Raw genomic sequence first — 27,896 nt, 5'->3', positions numbered from 1 at the left:
GGATTGTTAGAAACCAATTTAAATTTTTTAAATTGTTTCTTATGGGAAACACTGCATCGTTTAACGTTTTTTCGCTTAACGTCGTGTTTTTCAGGAACGAATCAACAACGTTAAACGAGGACTCACTGTAGTTACTATTCTAGGTGCTGATCTTCTCCCAATGGTAATTCCATCTCTTGGCAAAGATTCACTCTATTTAGCGTTAAAGTTGTGGTGATAAATTCAACTATCACAGTTTTCACACAGCTAACGATTTAATTGCTAGGAAAAGGGTCTGAACATGTTTCCAGAACTTACGGGGATAGTAGAGTTTAGTGGGCTATGTTGCAAGTCAACCAAATACCCTCCATGTCTTGTGTGTTCTATGGCAACAGCATATGTAGCTAAGGGGAATTATGTGTTTACATCTTGTAATTAAGATTTATTTTTTTTATAAAGAGGATAATTTATTTTAAAAAATAAATTCAAAATTAAAAATTCAGGTGGTTCCTGAACCTTTAAAAGCACACTGCGAGTAGAAATTCATTTATCAAAGAAAAAAAAACTTCATTGTCATAAGCTCAGAGAAAACTCTCCCAATTTTTTATATTTGTCAGTTATAGGCTAAACTTGATAAAGATTTACTCGGGTCTTAAATTAACAACTATGAATCTTAAGGTTATAAAAGACAATAGCAAATATTAGAATCTGTTTCACTGGGATATGCTGTAATTTAGTCCTTGAATGCAATGTTATAGTTGCTCAAGTTACTGATTCAGGAATAGGCTTCTTTTTTTTTCTAAGTCATTTATTGAGCAAAAAAAAATAATCGACTGTCAATTTTCTTGCAGGGTAAACCAATTATGGCAAGGATAAAGGCCAAACCCATGAACAGGCTGCCCATTCCTCCTGTGGTGCCATCACTTGGTTTAATGAAGAATGGTTACAGAGCAGGAGCAGGGGGGGCAGTGGGAGGTGGGGGTGGTCCCACTGCCCCAGCAACATCCAGCACCCCCGTGGGCCCGTCAATGTTGGTGTATGATCACCATCACCACCACCATCATCATCCTGTGCAAACTGGTCAGGTTTTACCATCACCTTCTCCCGCAGCTGCTCCAACATCTGTCGCTTCTCCTTCAGTGGCTGCTTCTGGGCCCCCAATACCCTCTGCTCCCTCACCCTCCACTTCTTCTTCTACATCTAGTTTTCAAGCGCCTCAGCACCAGCAAAGGTTTCTGTATGCTGCGGCAGCAGCAGCTGCAGCCGCTGCTGCTGCTAATGGTGGAACATCTATTCCTCATCCACCGAGTGTCAACTACGGGAGTCAAGTCCATGTATACGTATGTATTTTTTTATTCATTAATACTACGTGGCTTTTCTTTAGAGTATCATACCTCCTTCTCAACCAGCCTTTTTTGTAAGGTATTACTCACGCTATCGCCTTGAAATTCTCATGGCTTATTGAGTCAACTCTCCATATATCCCTTTATCTCAAATTTAATATTCATCTTTTTCCTTGTTATAATTATCTCTGGTCTAATTTTTTAATATTGATTGTACAAAGAAATGTTGAACTGCATCTACCACTCCCTACCCAGAAAATTTCATAATGATGCGGTAAGTTTTAAGATGCGGTGCACGAGGAATCCTTAAATAAAAAGGCCAGTCGAGGGGGAAGTATGTAACTTATTAACTCATTAAAGTGAAGGTGATATAATGCTTTTACCTTTTGGATGATATTAATTTTACACTAGTTAACAGTAACTAGAACAGTAAACTCCTAGATATTTGGGCTAATTATGGGGAAAGGTGGTGCGAATAATCTTAAAATATAGGTAATACAAACTTAACACTTTTATTTCTTATAATTTATGTAAATATCACAGTATATTATTATTTATGCACATAGTCTAATTTTTAGATTGCTTCTAGGACTCATTGAGAGCTTTCTTTGCCTGACCACTGATAATTTCTAGTCGTAATAATGTCATTGTACTCCTATTCCCATTGCTCCATGAATGCCCTGTTTCAAAGATACAAGCGTCCGCTGCTGTGTGATGCGTGGCGGTGTGATCACAGATTCAGGGACGTGGTTCGCCTAAATGCAACAAAACCACTGCATGACAAAAGAAATAATCAGGCACCATACCATACACTTGTGTCACTCGAAAGTTGGCTGGGAGGCAACTGCTGCTGGATGCTGAATGCGGCAGCAATAATTGTGCATTTGCAGTATGGAGAATACATTTTAAGGCCATAGATTACATTTTCATAAATTAGGATTTGTTAAAACTTGGAGCATTTCTTGTCAGGGAGTTTTGAAAGTATTTATGGTTTACAAAGGGAATTTTAATGTAAATAATATTCCTTGTGTCTCCTTGCATTAAAATATAATAATCCTGATATTTTTGCATCTGATTGTAAATATTATGAATAGGGATGGTGGAGTCGGATTGGATCCAAATATCCATGGATCTTACCCTCCATGGGATTCATTGGATCCAAAGTCGCGGAAGGCATCAAATCTGGATCTAAAATTTTAAATTACAGCTTAATTGAATGCATACCCCGTGAGAGTGGAAAGAGTTATTGATCGTGAACACTTGACACATAGTGAATACTTTGTTTCATTTTTGTCAAATGATTGTGATGGGATAATAATACATAAGGACTGTGAATTATAAAGGATCAATGAGGGAAAATGATAATTCGAGGAATAATAGATGCAGGAAGAAACCCTTAGTTAATTCTGTTTGGCAGGCATTTCAGAAAATTACTTCATGGTATGGTAGTATGAAACTCAAATTATATGGTTGGAAAGGCCTTCTGTTTTGTGATCAGTAACTGAGAATGTTATTAATTCCATGCCTCTGTGTTGCTGAATTCTTCTCAATTAAGAGTTTTAGTGTCTTATGAGGCGTACAGTATATGTGCAACTTTTGTGTATACTCTGTCTCCATGGCATTGGTATATATAGAATCTGGTACAATGTTACAACACCGGTTCACATCATTATTATCCATCCATTATTGATTAAATGCTGCATATTTCCTTGTTTGTGAACTTATGGCCAGTTGGATAACACCATAGAGCACTGCGCCTGAGGTAGATGGCGGAGAGTCAACCCTCAAGTAAGATCGGTATCACCAGTGTGATTTCCTTATTGAGATTATCAATATTTTTTCATAACTTCCATTAAAACGATGTTCAAGTCAGCATTTTTTTAAACAGCTGTGTACTGCATCAGTTTCTTAAGCATTATATTAAAACCAGGGATGGCCAGATTGGATGTCTCGAATCCAAATATCCAAGGATATTGCCATCCACCGGATGCATTGGATCATCATTAACTTCGATGGAAAGTATCTAGTTACGTGTGATCAACGGAAACTTTTCTTGTCTCTCCCTCATTTCACTGTCTGACGTTATTCAACCTGCTAGCTTCAGATTCACCCTGTTTCTGCAGGCAAATAGTATGTGAGTCACCTTTTGGCAATTGGATGACTTTCACGAAATTCAGAAGAGATTGACACCAAGCACTATGCATTTCTGACTGTATTTATGTTTTTAAAGCTCTAATTGATTGACACAAGCTTTCTAGTTACAAAAAGGCTATTCCAACACTCGGTACTGTCCAAACATTACAGTTTTCAAGGAAATGTGTTGCATGAGCACACACACACAAGTTGAGACAGACTGGAAATGCAAACTTCATATATCAGGTAGCTCGCCCTGCTTCTCCTTCAAGCCTACGATGTCACAAAGTTGCAAGATTGGACGTGTTGGTCCCCTGGCTCCCTTGTTCTTAGCCTAGTTGCTTGAAAGACTGAGGGAGCACATATCTTCCTCTCCACTTCTCCTTGCTTCTGGTGCCCAACCCCTCACTGAGCAGTCGTCTTGTTCTGTTAAAGCTCACCGCAGTTGACGTGTATGTTAATTGTGCTGCTAATTGCTCAGTTTCAGTTTAATTTAATGATAAACTATATTTTTAAAAATGGCTTCCAAAGTGTTGAAACATTTCTGCTTGAATAGGGGAAACTCAATATATGCCACGTGGCATGAAACCATCACGAGGAAGTGCAAAATCCTCCTCCCCCCTAGTGAAGCATCTGAGACGAAAAAACAAGTGACGAAATTCGGGGGAAGAGGGGGAAAAATGTTTGAGGAAAATTTGAAAATATTGAAACGTGTATTCCTTTTATTTTATGTACCCTGAAGAACTTGAATAATTACTTTATTTTATGGCAGATAATTAAAAAAGCATTTGGATCAGAAAATAACCGAAGATCCGACACTTGAAATCTATGATCCGATCCAGGTTTGGATCCATAATCTTGGATCCGTCCATCCTTAATTATAAAGATATTGGATAACATTGAGGGTAAAACTTATTCATGGATAATTGGGAGTTTACTGTATAGTCTCCATGCCTGTGTTCCATAAATCTCTATTGTGAGCTATTTATTGCTTCATTAATGTTATTGAGGATGGTCTGAGGTTGGTAATTTTTTTCCTAACCTGTCCAAAGTGACTTATTATTGCTAGTATTTTCAGTGATTTGTCTTGTCCAGTTTTTTTAAAGATTTATTTTGTTTTATTGGTAAAGTATTTTTATGATGGAAAGGAACAAATTGCTATGTTCCCCAATTTTTTATCTTTTCATGTTAGAAATTTGCATGGTTATGTAGCTATTTCAAACAACCTTTATTATGGCATTTGATGGCCATTAGTTCTAATATATATCTGGTATAAGCTTTAAGTATATATGTTCATTTAATAAGATGATAAAATTGCCAGACCTTTCAGCAGCATCAACCATTTTATGCACCGGGTATGCTTCAACCATGGCCTGCCGCTGGACCTGCTGCAGCTTACTTTGACATTGGGGGTGTCTTCTCTGTAAATGGGCTAACTCCACAGACATTCAGCAAGACTCAGGGATCTCGTTATCCCCCCAAAAATAGGTGAGTCATCTCTTTACCATGAATCAGTGGGACAATATTATTGCTTATTTTATAGATAACAGTGGTAGGGCAATCCTGATATTTATCGGAAAACCGGCGGTTCATAATAACGAAGTTCGTATGAACGTTTCTTTTAGGAATCATTGAAAGAAAAAAAACATTCTTTGCCAAAATTTCTTGTCTCTTCAATCTCCTGCGCTAATAATCTTCAGAGTCAAGAGTATAATATATGCTATTAAATTATGTGCAAGTCCTCGATAACCGAAGAAGATGCTTTCCCAGACCTTGCTCGTAAGTTGATAAACCTATACAAGGCATCGAGGAGAGGGGTTATCCTGCAGAATGCAACACTGCATCACAATAACACGTTAACTCGTGATTGTGATGAACTGATCTAGCTTGCAACGTAGCCGGGCCCAAAAAAATTGCTGAACAGTTGACTTCACACCAGATTAAATGATACTTTGTTCAGATTATGCCATAAATGTTAGTCCCTCTACATCACTCCGTGTCACATCGGCAAACTCCAAAGGTGCCAAATTTAAAATTTTGTAATTTGAGGTTTGTAATTTCATAATAACATTTATTTCTCGAAAATTAAAAGTGGGAAACAATATTAATGTTTAAGTGACGAGATGATTTTGGAAGTGTCAAAGCATCACGACCTGGAATTCAATTGTTAAAATCTTGTGGCAGTGATGCTGATGAGCAGGCTTGGAGTAGTCGTTAATATGAAGGCAATGATCAGCCTATTCATAATGTAGATATGGCACAAATCTTGCATTCTAACTTGTATTTGACTAACAACACTACTAGAAAACACATGTTTGTGGTGCGATCTCTGCTGAGCTCTGGTGCCACTTTGATCAGCCTGGATTACTGCCTATTAGTGACTAATCTCTGTCAGATTGCAATATTTGTAATCAATGGAAAATCTAAAGAATATTGAGTCCAAGCATGATGCATTTCTGAAATTATTTTAGCTTGTTTTGCTCTTATAGGTTGTAATGGCAGAAATACATCGCATGTGTGATGTGGGCTTTCTATTCCATATGTCATCACCAATAAAAGAATTGCTACAATAGTACTACACTATTCATTATCACTGAATGACTTAACAGCTTGAAATCTGCTGGGACGGAGTGTTTTTTGCCTCAAATCTTCTTTGTTTATATATTTGTTGAAATCCATTGCTGTGCAATGGCATGTACTGTCATGCAGTCTGGATAGCAGACCTTCCAAAGTAATATATCTAGTCTCCTTAGCAGAACATTAGCTAATGTAAATCATAAATTAGGTTTGAAGGTTGTGGAAATGAGTTTTTTGAAAGTAATACGGTTTGTGACAAAATTTTTGCCATCATAGGTAATCAGGCAAATTGACTTCCACTTAGAGGGTCCACCCTAAAGCCTTCTAGATCATTCATATTCAAGGGGGAGAAATGGAGCGGTGGCTGAGTTGCATATGAATAGCATCAACACATGAAAGGATCTGCTTGTGAGCCTCAAGCACATTGGCTTCATTCCCTCCCAGCAGTCATAGGCCTTCTGCATCTCAGGAATACAGTGCGGCAGTTGTTCTGCAGTAGAAGGTGATATAGCCATTGGAAGTAAAAACCAAGTGAACAATGGCAAAAAATAGGAATGCTGATGGAAAAATAATGATGTTATCAAGAGAAAGCATAAACCTAGCAGGAAATTGGAAGTGATCAATTACAGTGAAACCTCTCTTAATGAAACTCAAGGGACCGAAAATTTGCCGTTTCGTTGATTGGGAGTTCATTCCCCAGAGGTGATATGCACTTTGCATCATCCGTGGGGCACGGAAATTGAAGCAAGTCTGCATTCGTTATCTTCAATCTCCCTTCGCATTCTTCAAAACAATGCTGATCTCTTCAACTGCAATGCAAATCACAGGCAATAGACCTCATTTAGGAAGCCTTAGTTCGTATTATTCAATCACTTGCCGCGTGCATTTTAATGGGTTTCTAAAAATGTATGCAGCGTAGGGGTGAGCATGAGGCGATCCCTTTATTCCCAATATTTGAAAGAGAGTACATGTATTCGCAAGGGTTACACTGAAAAATTAAGAATTCGATAGATTTGACCATTACTAATATAAATTTAAGGTAACAGTGCCAATTATAGCTTCATCATGAAAATTAGATCGCTCTTCCATAACGTGCGGGTATTTCGTTGACCCATTCAAGCGCAGTGGGTGGCAGCATCTCTTTATAGTAGTCGAATCCAGAAAACTCCATCGAAATATTTGCGGTCGCGGGCTTTGTAAATAATTCATCATACTAGCATCATTTCCATCCTATTCCGGATAGACTACTGCCGATAAGAAAACATCTTGAAAGGCCTTATGCAGGAGTTCTTGAAGTAAAATAAAGTCTCGATTTTGAAAAATGAGTTTTCGAGAAATTATATTCTGCAACCCTCAGTTCGCTGGCTTGACTGCTAGCGCTAGTTGGGGGAAGGGAAGGAAGGAACAGAATGCATAGGAGTAGAGGGGGTTCTCCTCATTAGCGGACGGATCGTCTGATATTCGGCTCTCCACTGAGGTATAATGCAAAAAAAAATCATTTCGACATTGGCCAAATCTAATATCTAATTCTTCAGGTGAGAAAGCGTCTCATTCTAGATGTGTGAGCACCGTTAAATGGGAAATAATTTTTCAAGTTTCTTTGAATCCAATTATGTTTTGTTATGTGTGCTTCTTTCACTGCCTTTCCTGACTGATTGGCAACAGCTGTAATCAAAACTAAGCGATTTTGTTGTATCTAGCCGCTGTCCTACCTTCCCTCAACACCTGGGTGAGGGGTATCGAAAGAGAACCTACGGCATGAAACATTTTGTCCAATTTGTAAGTTATACAGTACTATGGTTATACCGTAGATAGGAGCACTCAGTTTGAAAACACCATCGTGATAGGTTGTGTTTTGCGTTTGGTATGTTTTTTTATTGTGGTTCCAGCATTAAATATCAAACCAAGGAAGCAAATTTCAAAATGCCAAAAGCTAGTGATACCACTCATACCAGAGCAAGTGAATTCAGCTCAGAAGGATTTTGTGTGAAAGACAGAGTATTACTGTGCACAGTTTGCGAAAAAAGATTGTAATTTGAAAGATGTGGCACTTTGTTAAAGCATATCAGTAGCGATACGCATAAACGTGCAAAAGAAAGGGGACCCGCAAAACGACAGCTATCATTTGAACACACAGTCACTCAGTCAAAGAAAGCAAAGGAGGAGCTTGTTGTTGCCACTACAGAAGCATTTTTAAAGGCTTCATTTAGTGTAGAGAAACTTGACAATCCAAAAATTCTGGAATGGCTCTTGAAGTATACACATATGAGGTAGTGGGAATTTGCCGTTTGCCTATCGTATTCACCTAGACTACATACTTGAACCATTCATATACCTTTAACCAATATAAGTTGAACCATTTCTTTCATTTAGTTTTATCATAAATTTTGTACAATCAAAATTGTGTTAAATGTTATGTGAAATACTTAATAAAAGCATGTGTATTCAAGAAACGTGTACCATAAAATAATAAAATGCCTATAAACGTGAGATAGTTGCAGCATTATAATAACACCTCCAAGATTTTCTATAACACCGAAATCACATGATTTTAAAACAAATTTTAGCAAAAAATAAAACCACTTTCACAGACCTCTACTCATAACTTAGAATTTCAGTTGTCGTATGGGGCATACAGCAACTCCAGTCCAAATGTGCACTGTCAGCTGAGCAGTGTCTTGTTTGGATTTTGGCACACCCTTGCTTGTTGGAAATTGGGTTAAATTAGCTGTTTATGTGATTTCTCCAAGACGTAATTCACTCTTGTATTTTATGAAAAGTTTTTCATAGAAAATGTTTTTGCTAAATTTATAACAATTTTTGGTGTGCATCTAGATTATGTATAGTGAAACTAAAAAAAATCAAAAAAATCAGTGCAGTAGATTCTGGTTATTGATCGTCTCCATTATGTTTTGATCTAATTTTAAATGTTGGTTCCTATCGTTATCATTTGTTAATTTGCTGGAAACAACACAGAGGGCAATTTGATTATTACTGTCAGGAGACTTCATCTCATGCAAACTATTAATTTCTCTATCATTGTGCCCTATTATGTTTTGAGGCTGGCCTGGAAAATTTGGCACTTGACCTTGTTATCAATCTGCTAGTCAATCTTACATTAGAGGTGAAGATGATTAGAATCTGGAATATTTTCATATTCTTCTGATAATCATGTATAGTATCACTTATCGGACTGGTTATGTCCTGATATGAATCCTTTTGAAAATCATTTGATGTGAATATCTTTGTTTGGTTCGTAAATGTTTGCCCACTTTAACATGACTGTGTACCAAGTCACTAGTGTATGCAGTGGTTTGATGGTCTGATCTATTTGTAAAGAAAAAATTATGAAACTGTCAAAACACAGTTGTTAATGCCAAGGTATTACTGGAGTAAAACTTTTGGTGCTGTTAAGGGGCCATGTCTTTAAACATTTTTTAAACCTGAAAGAAATGCTGAATATAATCTTCATGTTAGCTTGTCATCATGATCATGGCTAAGAAATATTCATTGCTCATCTGCTGTTGTTACCAGTTGTTTCAAGTAAAACCTCCCTATCTTAATGTGTGTGTATGTGTAACTGTCATTGAATAGCTTACTTTTTAACTATCTGCAAATCAAGGAAATGCCAGGAATGTGTATTTTTTCTGTGGATTGGTGAAATGATTTTATGAATCCCTAAAGTTCACTGCATATCTCTAGTGATGTATTTGTATGAATATTTTGTTCAAGGAATAAGCGCAGCCAGGGTGGAAGTGACCGTGGAAGTGTTTCATCCTCTGATGGTTCATCAGCCTTCAGACACCACCACCACCATCACCACCACCAGCAGCAGCAGTTGCAATCCCAACAAAATGTGCCTGCATCTGCTGCTAGTTCTCATTCTCATCTTCAAACTAGTCCTGTGACAACGGCAACGAACACAAAAGTCCCACCTACCCCTTCTACTACCACAGTTGCTCCTAAACAGCAACCTGTGACTCCAGTGTCGACAACTGCCATTGTCAACTCAGTTTCATCATCCTCCTCTTCATCGTCGTCATCGTCATCCTCCTCTACGCCACCTCATCACTCTCTCTCTATTCATCAATCAAAATTGCAGGAGGGTGGAGGTGGAAGTTTATCAGTTGCTGCGTCAGAATCCACACAAAGTTGTGTCACCTGTGTGACGACTGTGTCTACACCTAGTCTTCCCTCTGGAGAAGAAGAACGTGGAAATGTTGCCATTGCTAAAGACCCCCTTCCTCAGAGGTAATAATTTTAAATTTGGTTACATTATACTTAATTTGCTAAACGTGATGTGGAAAAGTGTTCATGGGAGTTAAATGTCCCACTCGGTATTAGTTGAAACACCTAGTCGGTAAAGGATTCGATGAAGGGAAAAAGATGCCTGCATTTGGGAAAGGAGGTAGGTGATGTATTGATCCATTTATTTTAATTCGATAACCATGTATGAAGTGACAAAGTAAGATTGCTAATCATAATACAGTTGACTGGGTGTTGAGCGACCGGGAAAATCTGGAATGGTGCGTGAATTTTTAGTCCCTGGAATTATGCATGATTTATTCATGAATTTTTGCTCCCACCTGGAATTTCAAAATCTTTTATTTCTTATTCAGTTAACATGAAATTTTGCCAGATCAACACCAGAGGCCTTTTTTTGGCCTAAGATGTGTTTGTCATAATTTTGAGTGCATTGGCTTAGTAGAATTTTTACAGCCGCATCGAAACGTGGAATGTCAGACAGAATCAAAATGTCTAGCACTCGTGACTCTGATTGTATTAAAAAACTCAAAGAATAGAATGGCAGGTGACATCAGTCGAAACTATGGTTGGTCGTTAAGTGTTGAATTAAATAGTGTGGAAATTACCATTTGTGTTTTTATCATGGATGTAAAATGATACATCGATATAGTATTATTGTAAAGTATTGAAGTAATTTTGAGTGTTTTAAAATTCATATCTATCACAGTAACAAGATTAACCTGGAATTTGTAAAATTTGCCTGGAAAACCTGGAATGGGGAACATGCACAATTTATTTTAAGTATTAGAATAAAAAGGTCCCTACCTGAAATGTACTCTCCAAAAATTTTGCTGATAAATAATGTTTTTTAGCTGAGTTATGAGCCTTCAAAAATTGATCTTCATCGGCTGCTTGAAAACACGACGTCATTGGACCGTGACGTCACGGCAGGGTATCCACTGATGACAGACTGAGGAAGTGGATAGAAAATCGATCTACGAGGCCTCAAATGCAAATTTGGCAAAAATAATTGCTGTTTTAACGACAAAATGCAGACTGAATATTTTGGGTTGCCAAGGCGTTGTTGAAACAAATAAAGGGGATTGTTTGGGGAGATTTGGAAAAATTAAATGAAAATAAGTTGATTGCATATTGTGGTCTACGTTACACTTCTACATCATTTGCTTAATGCAATACGTGTATTGCATCATGGATAGGGAAATGCAAAAGGTGGGGTTATTTTATTGTCAATCGTCATCGTCTTGTAACTTATGTCACTCATGAATTTCAGGAAATAACTTATGGAAAAAAAATTTCTTATCTAAATGTAGCCTTTTAGTTCACACTCGCAGCAGAATGTAGTCCTAATTGTAGTGAAGGCTATATGGGTGCAGTGATGAATTTTAATTTTAAAGTGTTCTAGAGTGTTAATGCAGTAAGGATAGGATCAGTCATATGAAGTTGATGTCAAAGATATGTTTAATTTCTTTCATGTCGATGGAATATTGTATTCAAAAGTATGCATCAAAGGCTATTTTCATTCTTTCTCTTCAAAACCATTATGCTTAGCTATAGTATGCCAATAAGAAGACCACATTGATGACAGCTATGTACAGCAGACTACTCTGTCCTCTTAACAAGAGGTTACAGAGGCCAATGATATATAAATGACTAAGATTAGTCTACTTTTCTTTCACCAAATAATATTCACCTCTCTCTAGGATTTACCAATGTTCCCCAGAAAATTTTCATCATTGGGGTGCTGTACCCACCACTGTCGGGATCATTCTGTAGAGTTTCCTGTACTTATCTAGTGCAATCTTTTCGAATTCCTATTCTTTAATTGCAAGTGGAAGTTACTCTTAGCGAATTATGACAGGACTGACTTTAGCATGAGTGATGATATAGCAACTTGAGAGTTTTGTTCCCTTCTGGATGTTGAAGCATTGGCCGTATGGTAGCCTTCATTCCTTCATCATCATTAATCATTAGGTTGATTTGATGCAGTTTTCCACGTAATTATCCTGTCGGCTTAGTTTTAACACTACATAATTTATCAGCTTTATATCCTCCTACTTCTGCTCTATGTATCTTATCCTAGGCTTACCTCTGCTATTCTTCCCATTCACTTTTCCTTCAACAATAATTTTCATGAAGCCATTGTGCCAAGATGTGGCCGATTAACTGGTCCCAACCTCCACCCAAGCTTTTCATAAGACTTCTTCTCTCCTGCTCATCTTAGAACTTCCACATTACTCACATGAGCTATCCATATGGTCTTCATCATTCTTCTTAACACCATATTTCGAAAGCTTCCAACCTTATTTTCTCCGCTACTATCATCGTCCATGCCTCACTTACAGAAGCATGCTCCAAATTCACATCCTTTTAAATTGCTTGCTTACTTCAATGCTGATATTCCCAGGTTCTAAGAGACTCATCTGTTAGAGGAATTCCCTGTATGCTTGAGCTATTCTACTGACTATTTCCTTCTTGCTTGGTCAATCATTGATTATTCGGCTACCCAAGTAGGAGAACTCCTTCACCTCCTCAAGTTAATGGTCCTTTAGTTTCAATAAGGTGTCTCTTAGTCCCTTCTCTTCTACCTCAGACCAGTACCTCGTTTTCTTTGCATCAATCTTAAGCTTAAAAGTAATCATAGTCTTTTCCATAATGAATAGAATTTTATTCAAGTAAATTTCTGTCTGCTATGATCATTGTATCATCGGCAAGTGCAGTATAGTAAATTTTTCAGAGTGGATTTTTACTCCTGGTGCTTTCTCAATGAACACATTGAAATTTTGTGGGACGGACCACACCCCTGTCTCACTCCTCTCCTAATACTTGCTTCTTTCTGGCAGGGTCCTAATTTAAATACTGCAACATGGTTTTTACTAGAGATGGGACATTTGAATAGTCGAATCACCGAATACCTCGAATAATGAGCTTTTTACACAATGCGGTTTTCTATGACTCAAAGTTATCCATTTATCGAATTTCGAGTACTCAGCCCAGATCGTCTGTGATTCTCTTCAAATCCATAGAAAATGGTTGGGTCTTACATGAAAGTTTGCACATGTTAGTTCAATTCTTTTATTATATTTTTAAGTAAGCACTAAAATTGTGAAATGCCGATGTCTCCACGAGAACAACACTAAGAAGAATGTATGCATATGTTCAAATGTACGCTAAATGGCTGTTCCTTTTCTGAAATGCATGATGAAATTTGTATTTTACGTATTCTAATTTCAAAGTAATTGTCAATTTAATTTAAGGCTTGAAATAAACATAATAAAACACTACTAATAATATAACCTTTAATGTGCACATAATAAAAAGCAAAAGTATTGCGTTGGTCACTTGCGTGCATTTTTTATGTAATTGTGGGTGACAGTTGCGTCATGATTTAGGATCGTAAGTAGATCGACTTGTATGTTCAGCATTTTTAAAATTTTAATTTTCATTTGTTCTAATTGGTGAAAAAATGCTAATTCAGTATTCAGTAATGAAGTACAGTTGAACTTCTTTAGTGCGTTTTTGAAGGGACCCCAAAAATGAACATGCTATCCAGGAAAACATGCTAACCAAGGAAGTCAGTAATAGCCATTGGGGTAATTGCAATCTGAGGAAAAGTCATCATAATTACTATTGCTGTCCTAAGTTCTTGTAGGATTGCCTTCCCAAACTCTTTTCACATTTAAAATAAAGAAAATTTGCACTAAACTGCCAAAAAACTACCGTGTGAATTAAAATCACAATGTTTTCAAAGATTTCCCAGAAGATACTACATGAAAACGTCATCATTCTTCCGTGCTTTGACATACAGGCATCCCCCGAGTTACGTATGTCTCGACTAACATAAATCCGTACTTACGTTAGTGATAACGGTATTTCAAGTGATAGCGTTATTTTTCGAATGCGAGCGCGAAGAAGTAGATATTCGCTCGTACACCCAATGGCAGAAAAAATATCGAATAGTTATCGAGTTTTTTACGTGCTAAACATAAGAAAGTGATCCATTTTTATTATTCCTCGAAGGAATTGTCATTAATTTCTGTAGAAAAATCGCTTGTGAATCCCAAGTCACCAATCAACGTGAAAGTTTGCAGTTCTAGGGATGGAAGTGGTTGCGCTCACTCGGTACGATACAGCTTGTTATACAGCATACACACCCGAACTCCAACTTTCAACTATTTAAAAATTGTATCCTCAAGTTTGGACAATTCCATCTGTGGAATTAAAAGAAAATGAAGTTCGCGCAGAAATCTTTATTGTGGAAAAGAATTGGTCAGTACCCACGTAAAGGCATTGAAATTTTGAGTGTTGGCAATGAACGCTGCGAAAAAGTGAAGAAAAAGTTTACACACGATATTAATTGCGTACTTGTGTACATGTTTCTGACGATTGGGTTACAGTGTTGTATTTTGCAAAGATTTTATTAAGCTGCATTTTCTCGTTCTCTCATATTGTATGCAAATGTAAATGAATACTGCATCATTGAAAGCTTTTCCCCACTAACTTTGTTGCACGTTAATGACTGAGATTTAGCTCGGATTGTACCGGGACCGAGAGAAATCACCGTACTCAGGAGGTACGTAGTAACCAAGTTTCACTTTATTCAATATTTGAGTGAGACATGCGGAAAAAATTTAAGTATTCAATATTCGAATTTGAGAAAAATGCTTTTCGACCCATCTCTAGTTTTTTTACAGTGATTGTGGATTACTGCCTGTAATTGTCCTGGGATTACTGCAATTTTTTTTTGTAAAATAGTGGGTGGAGTAGCTGTAACTCTTAAATCTTCAGGATTATAATATGTTGGTTTCCCCTGCCTATCCACATAACAATACTACAGCTTTTAAATTAACCTTAATTTTACCACACTCTTTGGTAGCGAATTAGACGAGTGAACTTATATCCCAGTTAGCCTCCAAATCTAGAGGTTGACCCACCATTCAGAAGCAGGGTGGATGCACATGGCAAGACAGGATCTCATGGGAAACTGGTTGAGGATTGGGTTATATGGTTCTCCCTGCATGTATGGCTCTTGGGCATAAATTGCACAAAGAAGTTATTTTTAATGCAGTTTTCAAATTTACTCAGTGCTAATATAAGCTCCTCACTGATTCCATTCTTTCAATTTGAGAACTTATTTCTTTTTTTAATTATGCTTTATTGCACATATTAGAACTTGGCCATGGTTTATATACATGATCAGGTGTCGGAAATGTGCTAAATTAAAGACATTCATTCCGGTTTGTGGTTTCTTTTTGAAGCTGAGGAATGAATGGCAACATGCATGGATTTTTGGCATCAGCACCAAGTTATTTTTGCTAGTAGAGTTTTCTTCTTCTACACTTATTTTTGGTTCCCTTCATGACTACAGTGTGGTGCTAATAAACCTTGGCAATGTGGCGGAAACTGAAATGGATATTCAGAAAAAGATGTATAATCCATTAATGGATATTTACCAGTGATGGTAAAAATGACGACCATGAAATTAAATAGTCTAAAACGTTAGATAAATGAGAAATCCTCGTTCACAGACCTTTTGGTTAAGGCTAATACCACGTTCAACGTGGAGTGGTATGAATTCTTACTTCCTCTACAAATTTTTATTATTTCTTTTTCTCTAATGATCTATTCATATTAAACAATCATGTTTAATCCTTTGAATATTGGCTTTGCTTTACCTTTAAAATGGGTTTTTTGTGTGATTTATAACTAAAGCCGCACAAGTCATGATTCTAGACAACTTTGATTAAAAGTGAATGTTATAAGAAATAAACTCTGTATTGGTAAAGGTTAATTAATTACATGTCAGGCACTTGGAAGAAAAAAAATTTCTTTATATCTGGAAAACATTGTGAACAGTGGAAATTGATGGCAAAATAACTTACTGATTGCTTGCATTACTGGGGGTCAGCAGCCGAGTTGCCCTATCCATTGGATGGATAAGACGCGAGGGCGTGAAAATGAGTGAAGTGGGATGAAAATAAAGTATGTAATAAGTTGGCAGTCAAACATGAAGTACTATTTGACTACCATAATTGATTCTCTTGATTTATAACTCTGTTACATGACCTAGGTATATTATGGTAAAGGGAATACCTCACAGCCTAATTACAATTTCTTTGTTTTTTAGTACTGTAAAACTGATTTTACACTGTTTGAGGGACCAAAATATGGGCACTGTTTAAAATCAAGAGTTGGTATTTAGGAGTAGTATATTTTTAGGATAATACTACTAAATTATTTTTAGAACACTTTGTCTTATACTTTTATAAAGCTCTGATTAGTGGGGATGCATTAAAAATAATATTTTTTATATGATCACTCAATTTGGGTGAAAAAATCTTTGATTTTACCATGTTGCAAACCCTTCTCAAATATTTTATCCACAACTGCCTCAAATGCATTAATGTTTCATTATAACCTTCGCTTATCTCTGAATGTGCATAACATTAATTGTGCAAATGCCTGAAGGCTTCGTTAATATCACTATGGGAGGGATGAACAGGCACTGCATCACTGTCATCCATTGCATCACTCTTTTCCTCGATATTGGAGAAGGTAGCTGCTGTATGCAATATTAATGTTTTTTATGATTCCCATGTCCAAAGTCTGTGTCTTGCATATGGTGTTTGGTTCTATAACTTTAAAATTCTTCAGCTCAAGGCCAACAGGTTGCAATTTGTTGCTACCATCTTAGTTGGTGGTGAGAAGCACTGTCAGGCATTCATAACTTTTTGAGGTCCATGATATTTCTTTCCTTTGTGATGCATTGTTCTGTTGGGATAGCTATTGAGAAGAGACCTATTTCATCCATATCAGCGATCTCGTGGTGCAAATGATGCAATGGCTAAGTCATTAATTTGATGCCAATTACTAACCACCATCAATCAACAGGAATTTATTTTGGCGGTAATCACTAAAAAAAGGCAAACAATGTCTCTTCAAGGTCTGCCTACTTTCCTGAGGACACACATGATGACTTCATGTGACATGATGAGGAATTTTTTTTCTCTTTTGATGCCAAAATTGCTTTTAAATTTGACAATGAAATCACATTCGACTTGGCAATTTATATTTTGGAAATGGACTAATTGCGCTACATTTCATCTATTATTTTAATTTTATTCTCAATGGAAAGAGTTTTCCACATTCCTTTTGCTTCAGAAGATTTCATATTTCTGCCTTAGCTTTACCAACAATTAATATTGCCCATAACCAAATCTACCTCTTCCTCTTGCTAGTTAATCTAGAAAATGCACCAGCAACACAGATTTATCTTAGGACTACTAACTGCTTCAATTATAGTTGTGAATATGGGTTTTCAATCTATCAACTGGAGGCACAAGTAAAAATAATGCAAGACAATTAAAATGCCAAACTGTGATTTGTTGATGTCCCAGGATTGTCCTGTCCTGCATTAATTAAATATAAAAGAATTTACACAGGACTTGCACAGGCAGACTTAACACAGGCAGTGCACGACCACACTCCTTGCTCACGGATACACATGGCGCAGCAGTTGCAACCCTGGCAACTGGTGCCAAACAAGACTACGTGGCGTGGTGCCTGACAGTGTAGTTTCCTACATCGAGCAGTGGTTTTGAAGCATTCGTGCAAACCACTTTCCTATATCCATGATCACACAGCCACGGATGTGTGGTTTTCGAAAACAGGCCTTTCAAGGAGCATTAATAATACGAGTACAACCATGTTATGGCCGCTAAAAAGATCACGAACTGGAGAAGAAAGCTCTCAATTAGTTTGGGAAGCACTCTTAAATAACAGACTAACTGCATAAATAATAATAGATTGTTTGTTTTACGTAAATTATGAACATCACAAGATATTTAAGTGAAAGTTTGGATTATTCGTGTTTTTCGATTATTCGTGCCATCTCTCCCCATCATTAGCCCGGATAATCGGGAGTGTACTGTATATGACTGTCAGTATTAGCCATAAATGACTCATTGTACAGGATTCCTCTCATTTTTGTCAAACGATGGATTCCAAATAGATTTCGGGACTGCGGTCTTCAAACGATCAATGCTGGCAAACGATACTTAGGGGAACAATAGATTCAGGAAGAAATTACATTGTCTGTATAGAATTTCATTTGGGACCAGGAACGGAGAACGATGAATGCGGAACGATAGATTGGGGTTCCACTGTATTCATGGAAACTTATATTACAGCGTATGGTCTACTGAGTTGAAGTTGATGTTGTGAAAGTTTTTAACTGTGGACAAATGAAAGATTTACTAAAACGATTTTTATATTTTATTTATTATTTATACTCCCCATGGAAGTAATCCCCATGGAAGTGGCTCTAGCGTGATTACTTAACACATTGACCGCCATGCCAGTCATAATGACCGGAGTCGAGTGGCTCCCGTCACGCCACGCCGATCATACTGACCAGCCTCTGAGCGACTGTTTCAAAGTGGATTTCTGATGGCGGAGTAACCGGAATCTTTTGCTAACGCATGGGCCATGGCCATTGTGGCGTCAGAATATAAATATTTATTTTAAAGTAAAGTACAAAAACACATTTAATGTTTTATGATCCGGGAATAGTTAACGGAATTAAAAACACTAATGGCATCAGAGGACATATCTACTACAAACATCATGGCGGTCAATATGTTAATTGCTGTCCGTAAAAATTATGCTTTTACACTAATAATCAATTCCCAAGAGCCTTCTCTTCACATTGTGCAATCCACCTAAATTTAGTGTATTTCTATTGTTTTCAGGTTGGTTTAACACCCCTTTTCACACAGTTGAATTCCTATGCAAATGGATTAATTTTTGTATTTGTTCTTAGGAGTAGGAGAAGAAGAAAAGAGGAAGAACCTGTTGGCAACTCGTCTTCAACTGGGTCTGGTGTTGGAAAGCCCCCTTCTAGCCCTCAGCCTACTTCTGGGTCAAGGGAAGTGTCTTCCCTACCTTCAGGAGTTTCTTCCAGTTCCTCAGCCACTCCTCCCTCTTCTGGGGTCAGATTACCTGTTAATTCTGGTGCTCAGTTTGACTTGGAAGCCACTGCCTTTCCTCCTTTGCCTGGGTCTGATGGTGGTATCATGACCAATGTTGCAGGTAGTAACCAGGCTAGTGTTAATGGTCATATAGAGCCTGCTGTGGAATCTGCACCACCTTGGGAAAACAGGTGAGAGCTGTCATAATTTGGGTCGAGTTTTTATTATATTACTTTTATTGTAGCATTTACATCTTTCATTTCGATAAAATGTGTGGTTTTTAGCTGCTGTACTTGATTTCAAATCGAGATGCATTATTGCATGGCTAATTATCTAGTAGATGTGATCACTTACCTATTAATGTTGCTAGTGTGTCCATTAGCACTTGCAATCGGGGAATTAAGGTTGATTTTTCAAAACTGAAAACTGTTCAATGATCACTTGGGAAGTTACATTATAGTTGTGAGTTCTTTCAATTATCATTTCAAGGTTTAAAATTTTTATTTAAAAATTAAAATCAACCACAAGCTATGGAATTTACCTGTTTTGGCAAGAAATGTAAATGCTTCAGTAGATTTACTGTTGTATGAATAAGTGAATAAAAGATGGAAATGTAGTAAGCTCTACATTTTTTTGTTGGAGCTTAGCAGATCAGAAATATTTGCAGATGGAAGCATGAAGTGCTGACCCATGGTGGCTAGATGCTTTACCAATCATCTGTACATATAAGAATACCTGCCTCACTTGAAATTGCCATAAAGTGGAGGAAAAATGCCCTTCACCCGCATAGGGTTGCTGCAAACCAATATATCTATATTATTACTATAATGTCCCAAAAGGAGGTCAGGTCTAAGGAGAATTTTAAGCTTAAATTTTTCAAAAAATTAATTCTGTTTTCTGTTAATTGCCTGTGACTTGAGCACTGAGGGGAGGTGTAAAAAATTCCATAAAACCTTGAATAAGTGATGAAGTAACTTCATTTACATACTACCCCTCAACCAGTCTCATTAGGCATGCGGTGTGGAATCTACTGTTGTACATGTTAGTGGAGGAAAGTAGGATCTCTGATAGAATTGCCATCCTTTTAAGATAATTAAAGCTACCAAATGTTGGTGTTTCACAATTTAACATTGGGGAAAAAGTGTTCAAACGCTGGAAACTCAGAGAATTAATAAATTCAGATCTATAACAGTCATACCACACAGCCACTCTCAACTTCTGTGATTGGCTAGATGTTTGTGTGTGAGATCCAACAATTTTTCTCTTTCATTGGAAGAACTCTTTGAGTAATTTCCATTGACACTACCACATTCATCTTAAGTACTGTTAGATATAGTGAGCTAATGACTGAATGCATCTAAACTAATTAATACCTATTCATTTAATTTAAAGTAAATTAGGAAATTTACCTGGCACTACCTCCAAAACTGAATGTTAGCTAGAATTACTCTACTATCTTCAATTTTTTCTATTGTTGATTAATATTTATCTTTGTCTTTTTCTTTATCTAATGGAATTAAGCGATTTAATTTAGCTGATATCTGATCAAGACTGATGTTTATTTTCTCATAGGCTAGCTGATGTGGTGAAAGGAACTGCCAAACCAAAAACTGCTGCATCAGCAGCTACTCCCTCGTCAATCCCCTCAACTACCTTGCCAGCTGCGCCTTGTTCAGTGACCTCTAAGGAGAAGGATGTAGGCAGTGACAGTGTGTATGTTTCCTCATCTAGTAGTAGGCTCACTACTGTGCCCTCTCCGCCTCCTAAATCATCTAACTCACCATCTACATCTCAGCCATCCCATGCTCCTTCAAGCCCTTTGTTGCATTGCTCCTCAAGATTACGAAGTAGTGAACAGGGCTTAACTTCTTTACAAGGGGTCTCTGGCAAAAAGGAGGCCAGCGTTGGCACTGATTCAATGCTCACCCCACCTCCTTCACCAGACAAGTGAGTATTATTTTTACAGTTAAAAATTGGGTGCATGTAGCTAAGATTGATAGTTAAACTCACCATCTATTTAAAAGGTACTCCCACCTCATATTTATACCTCATAAGACAATTTGTGAAGGTGAGATAGTGTTAAGGTGATAATTTTAAAGTTAATATTTAGGACACAAGGATTATTTGGAAATTGTGGAAGCTTCATGTGTGGTAATTAGAAAGGTTGTGTGCAGACAGAAATTCAAGGATCCAATGGAAAACATAAATAACCTACATGTAATTCTATGAAGTTTTGTCAAAAAGACAAAAATAATAAGAGAGTAGAATCCTGAGTTAGGTCATTCCTTATCACCTGAATCACAGCACGCAGCCCACCAATTTCGATTTTCATGAGATGTTCAGAACTGATGCCATCAAGTATGCAGAGCATCTGCCAAGGGTAAAGAGTTAATCTGTGACTATGTAGTATAATTTTTAATCCTTAGAAGGCAACTTACCCACTCATTTCTAACTAGCGTGGCACCAGATAGATAGCACTGGAAAACCTTCATTAAGAGTCCCTAATCTCTGTAATTGCTGGCGATCTGTTAGGAACAAAGTTAACATGAGTGCTCAGTCTCAAATTCATGTGTTAAACAGTCACTCGATGAGTAAGTAGTTCATTTTGGTGAAAATATTTTGGTATTAACTTCCACAAATGCTGGATCTTCTTTTGTTCCTTGGGTGGCAGAGAGCAGTCGACAGCATACCTGCATATCCACAAGTTGCGTGAATAGAAAGTATTTGAAGGTGGACACCATGGCCAAAAAATGCTAAACACATCCAAGCAAGAAAATGAAAATAATAGAGCAATGCAAGAATGGCATAGTTAATTTATCTACCTATTTGCTCTTCACAATTCAAAAACAAAGAGAAGGTTAGGTCTGCCTTGGCGCTGGAGGGAAAACTATCACAGCAAAAGTATGTGCGGAATGCAGAACATGAAGAGTTAAAAGCTTAGCTTAGCTTTGTCTGGGTGATTTTGCCAACTCCAGTCTGGGGGAACTGGAAATAGGTCTTATAGCAGATTTCTCAAACTCTAGTATCGAATTCGAATATTAAATCATGGCTCGAATATCTCAAATTTCGAACACCTTGAATACTAGATTTGCACAAAGCGTAGCAAATGTTATTCTTCTATTTCACTTGATAATAATAATAATAATTTTTATTGTTCCTAGAGATCACATGTTCCGGTGACATTGGAAGTCTTCAAAATGAAGTAAATAATTAAAGTAATAGTTACAAATAAATGAAGTGATATAATATTTACAATTTTTACAGATAAAAGGAAAAAGTTACAATTTTTGTGGTTGATGGGCAAAGATTACTCAGAGCCCAACATAAAATCCTTCAGGCTATAGTAGTTGTTTTCCATTAAATACAGTAAAACCTCTATGTAGTGAACCTCTCTACAGCGAAAACCTCTATACATCATACCAACCCTCTGGTCCCGTCAGTTTTACATGTAAATTTATAGGCAAACCTCTCTATAGTGAACCTCTTTATATCATAAAACCTCTATATATCATAGCAACGAGACACCCCCGAGACGGCCTAACTACCTCCGCATTTCGTACCGAGACAACTAGAGACCATCAATGCAGCCGCAATAACGAACATGGAATGACATTATCAGTGATAAATGTTTCACGCTTATTTTTTTCTTATACACCTTTAATAATTTTCACGCTAACCATTAGTTTGGTCCATTTTGTTCCATATGAGAGCATACCTAGCAGTAAATAAGAAAAAGGCATCCAACTCTCCTAATCATATTAAGTGGCAGTTAATGATGATGATGACAGAAGACATTGTTTTCTCTCAAATCATGGTCAAAATCTTAGGATAGCAATCGCTTTCATTTACTTATGGCTTTATTTTCTTGTAAGTGCCTACATACAATGTTCAGTTAATAAAAGAGGCGACCAGCGCAGCTTATAATCACTTGCTGGGGGAAATATTTCAACCAACTTCACTCCCATCCATGGAGACAGAATTACTTGACCGCATTGCTACTTCTGCTTCTAAAATGAAAATATTTCATGAATATACTGCGACTCGAAATAAATCAAATACAATTTTGCAATTATTTCATTCCCACATTTTCCGGTGTAGCACTTTCTTACTACCGCCTTGGTAATTTTTTCGATGCTTTCGTGAACGATCGTAGTTCATAATTTATTGCGCTTAGCGACATATGTCTTGCCTGCGTATTTATGCCGCAAAATCTGACTCTTCCATCGGGAGTCCGGGATGTCATTTTCTAGCAATACTGAACGAACATCAATCCATGCGCGACAATGTTAGGTGAAGGAGACAGCTAATTAGCTGATATGCGGTAGGGCAATGAAATTTCTTACCCTCGCTGCCGCATTCTAAAGTAGTTCGCCCAGCATTCTCGCCGGGAAATCACATCCTTTCGCAGACCTAGCATTTTTGTGTGCCCCTGACAGATTTTTTCTTCGGAATACTACTTGCATTATATTTAGGAGAGAGAGAATTCAATGAAATTTTCAAAATTGTGCTCAATTTCTTGTCTATTTTTTGCAGTAGTCACATGTTTATTTATATTTTTATAATTTTTAACAAGTCACATGTTATAAGAATGATAAATCAGTTCTCTAAAAGATATTATCAGGAGTATTTTCAATTATTGCCCATAAAATATAAAAATTACTTAATTAATCATAGGCTGATGATGGATTCGAGAAATAAAAGAAGGCGACTACTTGACATTACCACATAATTAGCTATTTCTCTAGCCATCAACGAGGGCTGGCAGAAGGAAGATGTAGCAGTGACCTTTGGAAAGCCATCATTCACCCTGACATCTATTTTAAACAACCAAGGAAAAACATAAGAAACTGTCTATCTAGGCTGCACAATTAAAACACTCAGGCAGTGAAATACGAGGATGAAGAAATTATGTTGAGAAATATAAAACTATTGTACTTTCCTCCGAACACTATTAGTAAATTGAATAGTTTCTTAGGTTAAAAGGCATTAACGAAAACAGCTAGTGATTTATTTATAGTGAAAATGACATTAAAAAGTGCTCATGTAATTGAAAAAATTATTTCGAAAGAGTTTGAAAAAAATTTTAAGCAAAACCAATAACTAATTTATTTTCTAAAAGGCCTCTTTAACTAGTTACTTTACCTTTGTGTAATCCTTTTCCTAATGTATAACTGTAAATATATGTTCACTTATGCATGCATATATGTTTAAATATAGTTATTTAATGATTAAAAAGACAGTAGCACCTTTCATTTCCCAAGGATATGAAAAAATGGTGCCTACCACTAAAACCTCTCTATAGTGAACCTCCATACATCAAATTGCCCAAATTTTGGTCCCCTCCATTACGATGTAAAGAGGTTTTACTGTATTTCTTCAAAGCATTCTTGAATGGTGTAGGTGGAAGACATTTGATATCATACGGTAGTTTGTTGTATATTTTTGATAGGGAGAAAAGGGGTACTTTTTGGCAGAAAGTGCTAGGGTAGTCTTTGAGGTGAATGTCATTGGTGGTTCTGGTAGCGTGATTATGGAGAGAACTATTTTTTGGAAAGTATTCAGGGTTATTCTTAACAAAAGAGGCACAGTTGAGTATGTACAGTGATGGGAATGTTAGTATTTTCAGATCATTGTAAAGAGGTAAGCCAGGTGATCGCAAAGAAACTCTTGTGCAGTGAAACTTGCAGTGAAAGCCATGGCTTTCACTGCAAGTTTCACTGCACAAGAGTTTCACGTTTCTGCATGGAGAAAACTTTGTGGCAGCAGCTAGCATTACCCCAAAAGATGATGCCATAAGTTAGGTGAGGATATATTTTGGCATAATATATCATCTTCAGAGTATCAATGGTAGTTACTTCAGCCAGCTTTCTTATAGTAAATATGCCAGTGGATAGTTAATTCATTATATAATCAATATATGATGACCAGTCAAGGTTGTCAGTGAGGATAACACCTAATAATTTTGTTGAATGTGTCCGTGAAATAACGTGAGGACCAACATTTAAGATCATACTTGAGGTACATTGAGACCGGTTGCCATGGAACTGAAGAAAAACTGTTTTGTCAATGTTGACTTGAAGGGCGTTATCATGACACCATTCTGACCTGCTGTTGATACTGTTTTGTGTGGTAATAACTAGGTCGCTCCTATTTACCTCACTTGAAATGATTGAGGTGTCATCTGCCTATAGAATGGCATTTTGGAGGAGGGGTTTGTCTGGCAAGTCATAAAAAAAATTAGGAAGAGCAATGGCCCTAGTATAGAACCCTGCGGTACCCCTGCTTTCACAGTTAGGGGATTTGACTTAACTACTGTAATGCTTTTTGCTGTTCTGGAGGTATATTTGACAAATTGCTGACGGTCAGTTAGGTATGATGACAACCAGGAGAGAGCTTTCCCCAAGATGCCCACTGACTGCAGTTTAGAGAGGAGAATTTAATGATTACAGTGGAACCTCGTTAAAGCGAGTACGGGCTATAGCGACACTCCCGCTATAACGAGAGATAGCCGATGCACCGTCAATTGACCCTATAATAAGCGTGTTAAAAAATTCGTTTTTATGACACCCTTTTGGTGCTGCCTCTCGCCATAGCGAGTGTTTCACCGCCGGAAGACTTTCATCAAGACTTCTTAACCTCTGTAATTTCTAGCGATCTGTTAGATATGAAGTTAATGGAGTTCTCAGTCTCAAATTTATGTGGTAAACTGTCGTTCGATAAATAAGTAGTTAATTTTGGTGAAAATATTGTGGCATTAGCATTCGCGAATGCTTCATCTTCTTTTGTTCCTCGGACGGCAGAAAGCAGTCGGCAGCATACCCGCACGTCCGTGAGTTGCGTGAATAGAAAGCATTTGATGGCAGTCACCATGGCCAAAAAAACACCAAACACGTCTAAGTGAGAAAATAAAAATAAAGGAGTAATATGAGAGTGTCGAAATTAATTTATCTTCCTATTCGCTCTGCAAAATTATAAAAACACAGAAGCGCCCAAGGAATGCAGACGATGAATAGCTATAAGGAGCTTTGTTCGGGTGGTTTTGCCCATTCCAATCTGCGGGAACTTCTGAGAAAGGGGCTACGCCCAAGCCTAAAGCGGAAATTTTCAGGGATAGATTGCGAATCGAGAGTTTTAAGAGTGCAGAAGGTTGATTATACTAATGCGAAGCACCAAAGCGTTATCTCCCCTCATAATTGCTGGTCATGCCTGCGGTGTAAACCCGAAGTCGTGGAAGAAAGGACTCCGATCGTAAGTATCTGTAGAAGTATTCCCCGCGTCATATAACATAGACGAAACGGAACTTTTTTACATACAACTCCTCGACAAAACCCTTGCAGTATGAGGTATTTCTTGCAATGATGCCTCTAAAGGTAGGTAGTGCGCCTTAGCGATGATTTAGGATGTACGAAGCAATGATACTCAGCGTGAATTGCCCGGATGGACGTGTTTATTCTCCGTTGCGGATTTACAAGGGTGAACTATTCGCGTCAGTGGTCGGAGTCGTACTGGCGCTCTCTTTTGTCACGTGGGTAGCTGAGCATCCCCTGGTGGCCGCTGGAAGAACTCGCAGAACAATTAACTCTCGTTTGCAGTGCCGTAGTAAACTCGGTGTATTACTTCAAATAGGTACGTCGCGAGCGTAACACTCAAAAAGAAACTTTTTTTCAACAACGGCAATTTTAATCACATCATTTTCCAAGCTTAGCAAACTTTTTACCGTAGATTATGTAGGTATTACATTATTTGATAGAAAAAGTCTACCAAGGCGGGAACGTTATACAACCTTCCACCGTTTTCGCATGTAGAAACAAATGTAATGCGTTATTTCACTTCACTGCCGCATAACGTACAGAAACAATAAACGTACACCAATGGAAACATTTGAGGCATTAAATAACCGCGATACTGTTTTATCAATTAATTTTTGAATTTTCAGTGGAAAATACCAAAATAATAGAATGATCACGTAAATGAACTAATTAAGTGCATAGAAAAAATGGCTTCGTCGGTTGTGCATTGGCATAATGATTGACGAAACAATGCCTTGCATGATTTTTATTCAGTGCGGCGCTTATAAATTTATTGAGTAGTTAGTCATTGTTTGAGTAAGGAAATTTAGTGATGAAAAAAAACAAAGCCTATCGTCTGGATTTATGCTTACGTTTATCGGATAGATGTTTATCTGTCGCCGCACCACTCCTGTTCTTGTATATCTGTTCGCAACAGGTATATTGGCTATTATTTGCTCCACCTCCGGTAAAGCGACAATTCGTTATAGCGAGTGTTTATTAGTACACCGTGGGGTGTCGTTATATCGAGTTTGCACTGTAATTCGATCAAAGGCTTTGCTTAGATCAAAGAAAACACCAGCTGCTAATTTGCGTTCCTGAAAAGCTGTGCATAGTTGGTCTAATAACTGAAAGATGGCTGTACTTGTGGATTTGGATTTACAGAAACCGTGTTGAGCATTTTTCAGTATTTTAAAGGTTTTGAGATAACTCATTACACGATGGTAAAAGAGTTTTTCGAATATCTTTGAGAAAGCAGACAGTTACGATATAGGTCTGTAGTTTGCCGAGTCATTTAGAGGGCCCTTCTTATGAATTGGGGTAATTGAAGCATATTTGAAAAG

The 27,896-nt window shown here is 37.3% G+C and overlaps 1 protein-coding gene across 6 annotated transcripts in view; it reads left to right on the top strand.

Moving 5' to 3' along the window:
* Positions 1 to 27,896, top strand: part of LOC124167636 (la-related protein 4B) — a 79,507-nt gene that overhangs the window by 35,241 nt on the left and 16,370 nt on the right. For 3 of the 6 annotated variants that reach the window (XM_046545619.1, XM_046545641.1, XM_046545644.1), the window contains 5 exons: positions 831 to 1,319; positions 4,777 to 4,943; positions 9,759 to 10,283; positions 19,117 to 19,455; positions 20,837 to 21,211. In XM_046545619.1, coding sequence (XP_046401575.1) covers positions 831 to 1,319; positions 4,777 to 4,943; positions 9,759 to 10,283; positions 19,117 to 19,455; positions 20,837 to 21,211 — 1,895 coding nt within the window. The remainder of the gene's footprint in view (positions 1 to 830; positions 1,320 to 4,776; positions 4,944 to 9,758; positions 10,284 to 19,116; positions 19,456 to 20,836; positions 21,212 to 27,896) is intronic. The other 3 variants (XM_046545636.1, XM_046545629.1, XM_046545625.1) reach the window with 3 other exon arrangements.

This window comes from Ischnura elegans, chromosome 1, assembly GCF_921293095.1.
Source record: "Ischnura elegans chromosome 1, ioIscEleg1.1, whole genome shotgun sequence".
In the NCBI taxonomy this organism is placed as follows: domain Eukaryota; kingdom Metazoa; phylum Arthropoda; class Insecta; order Odonata; family Coenagrionidae; genus Ischnura; species Ischnura elegans.
The sequence above is the reverse complement of the archived record's forward strand: the minus strand, read 5'-3'. Positions and strand labels throughout refer to the sequence as shown.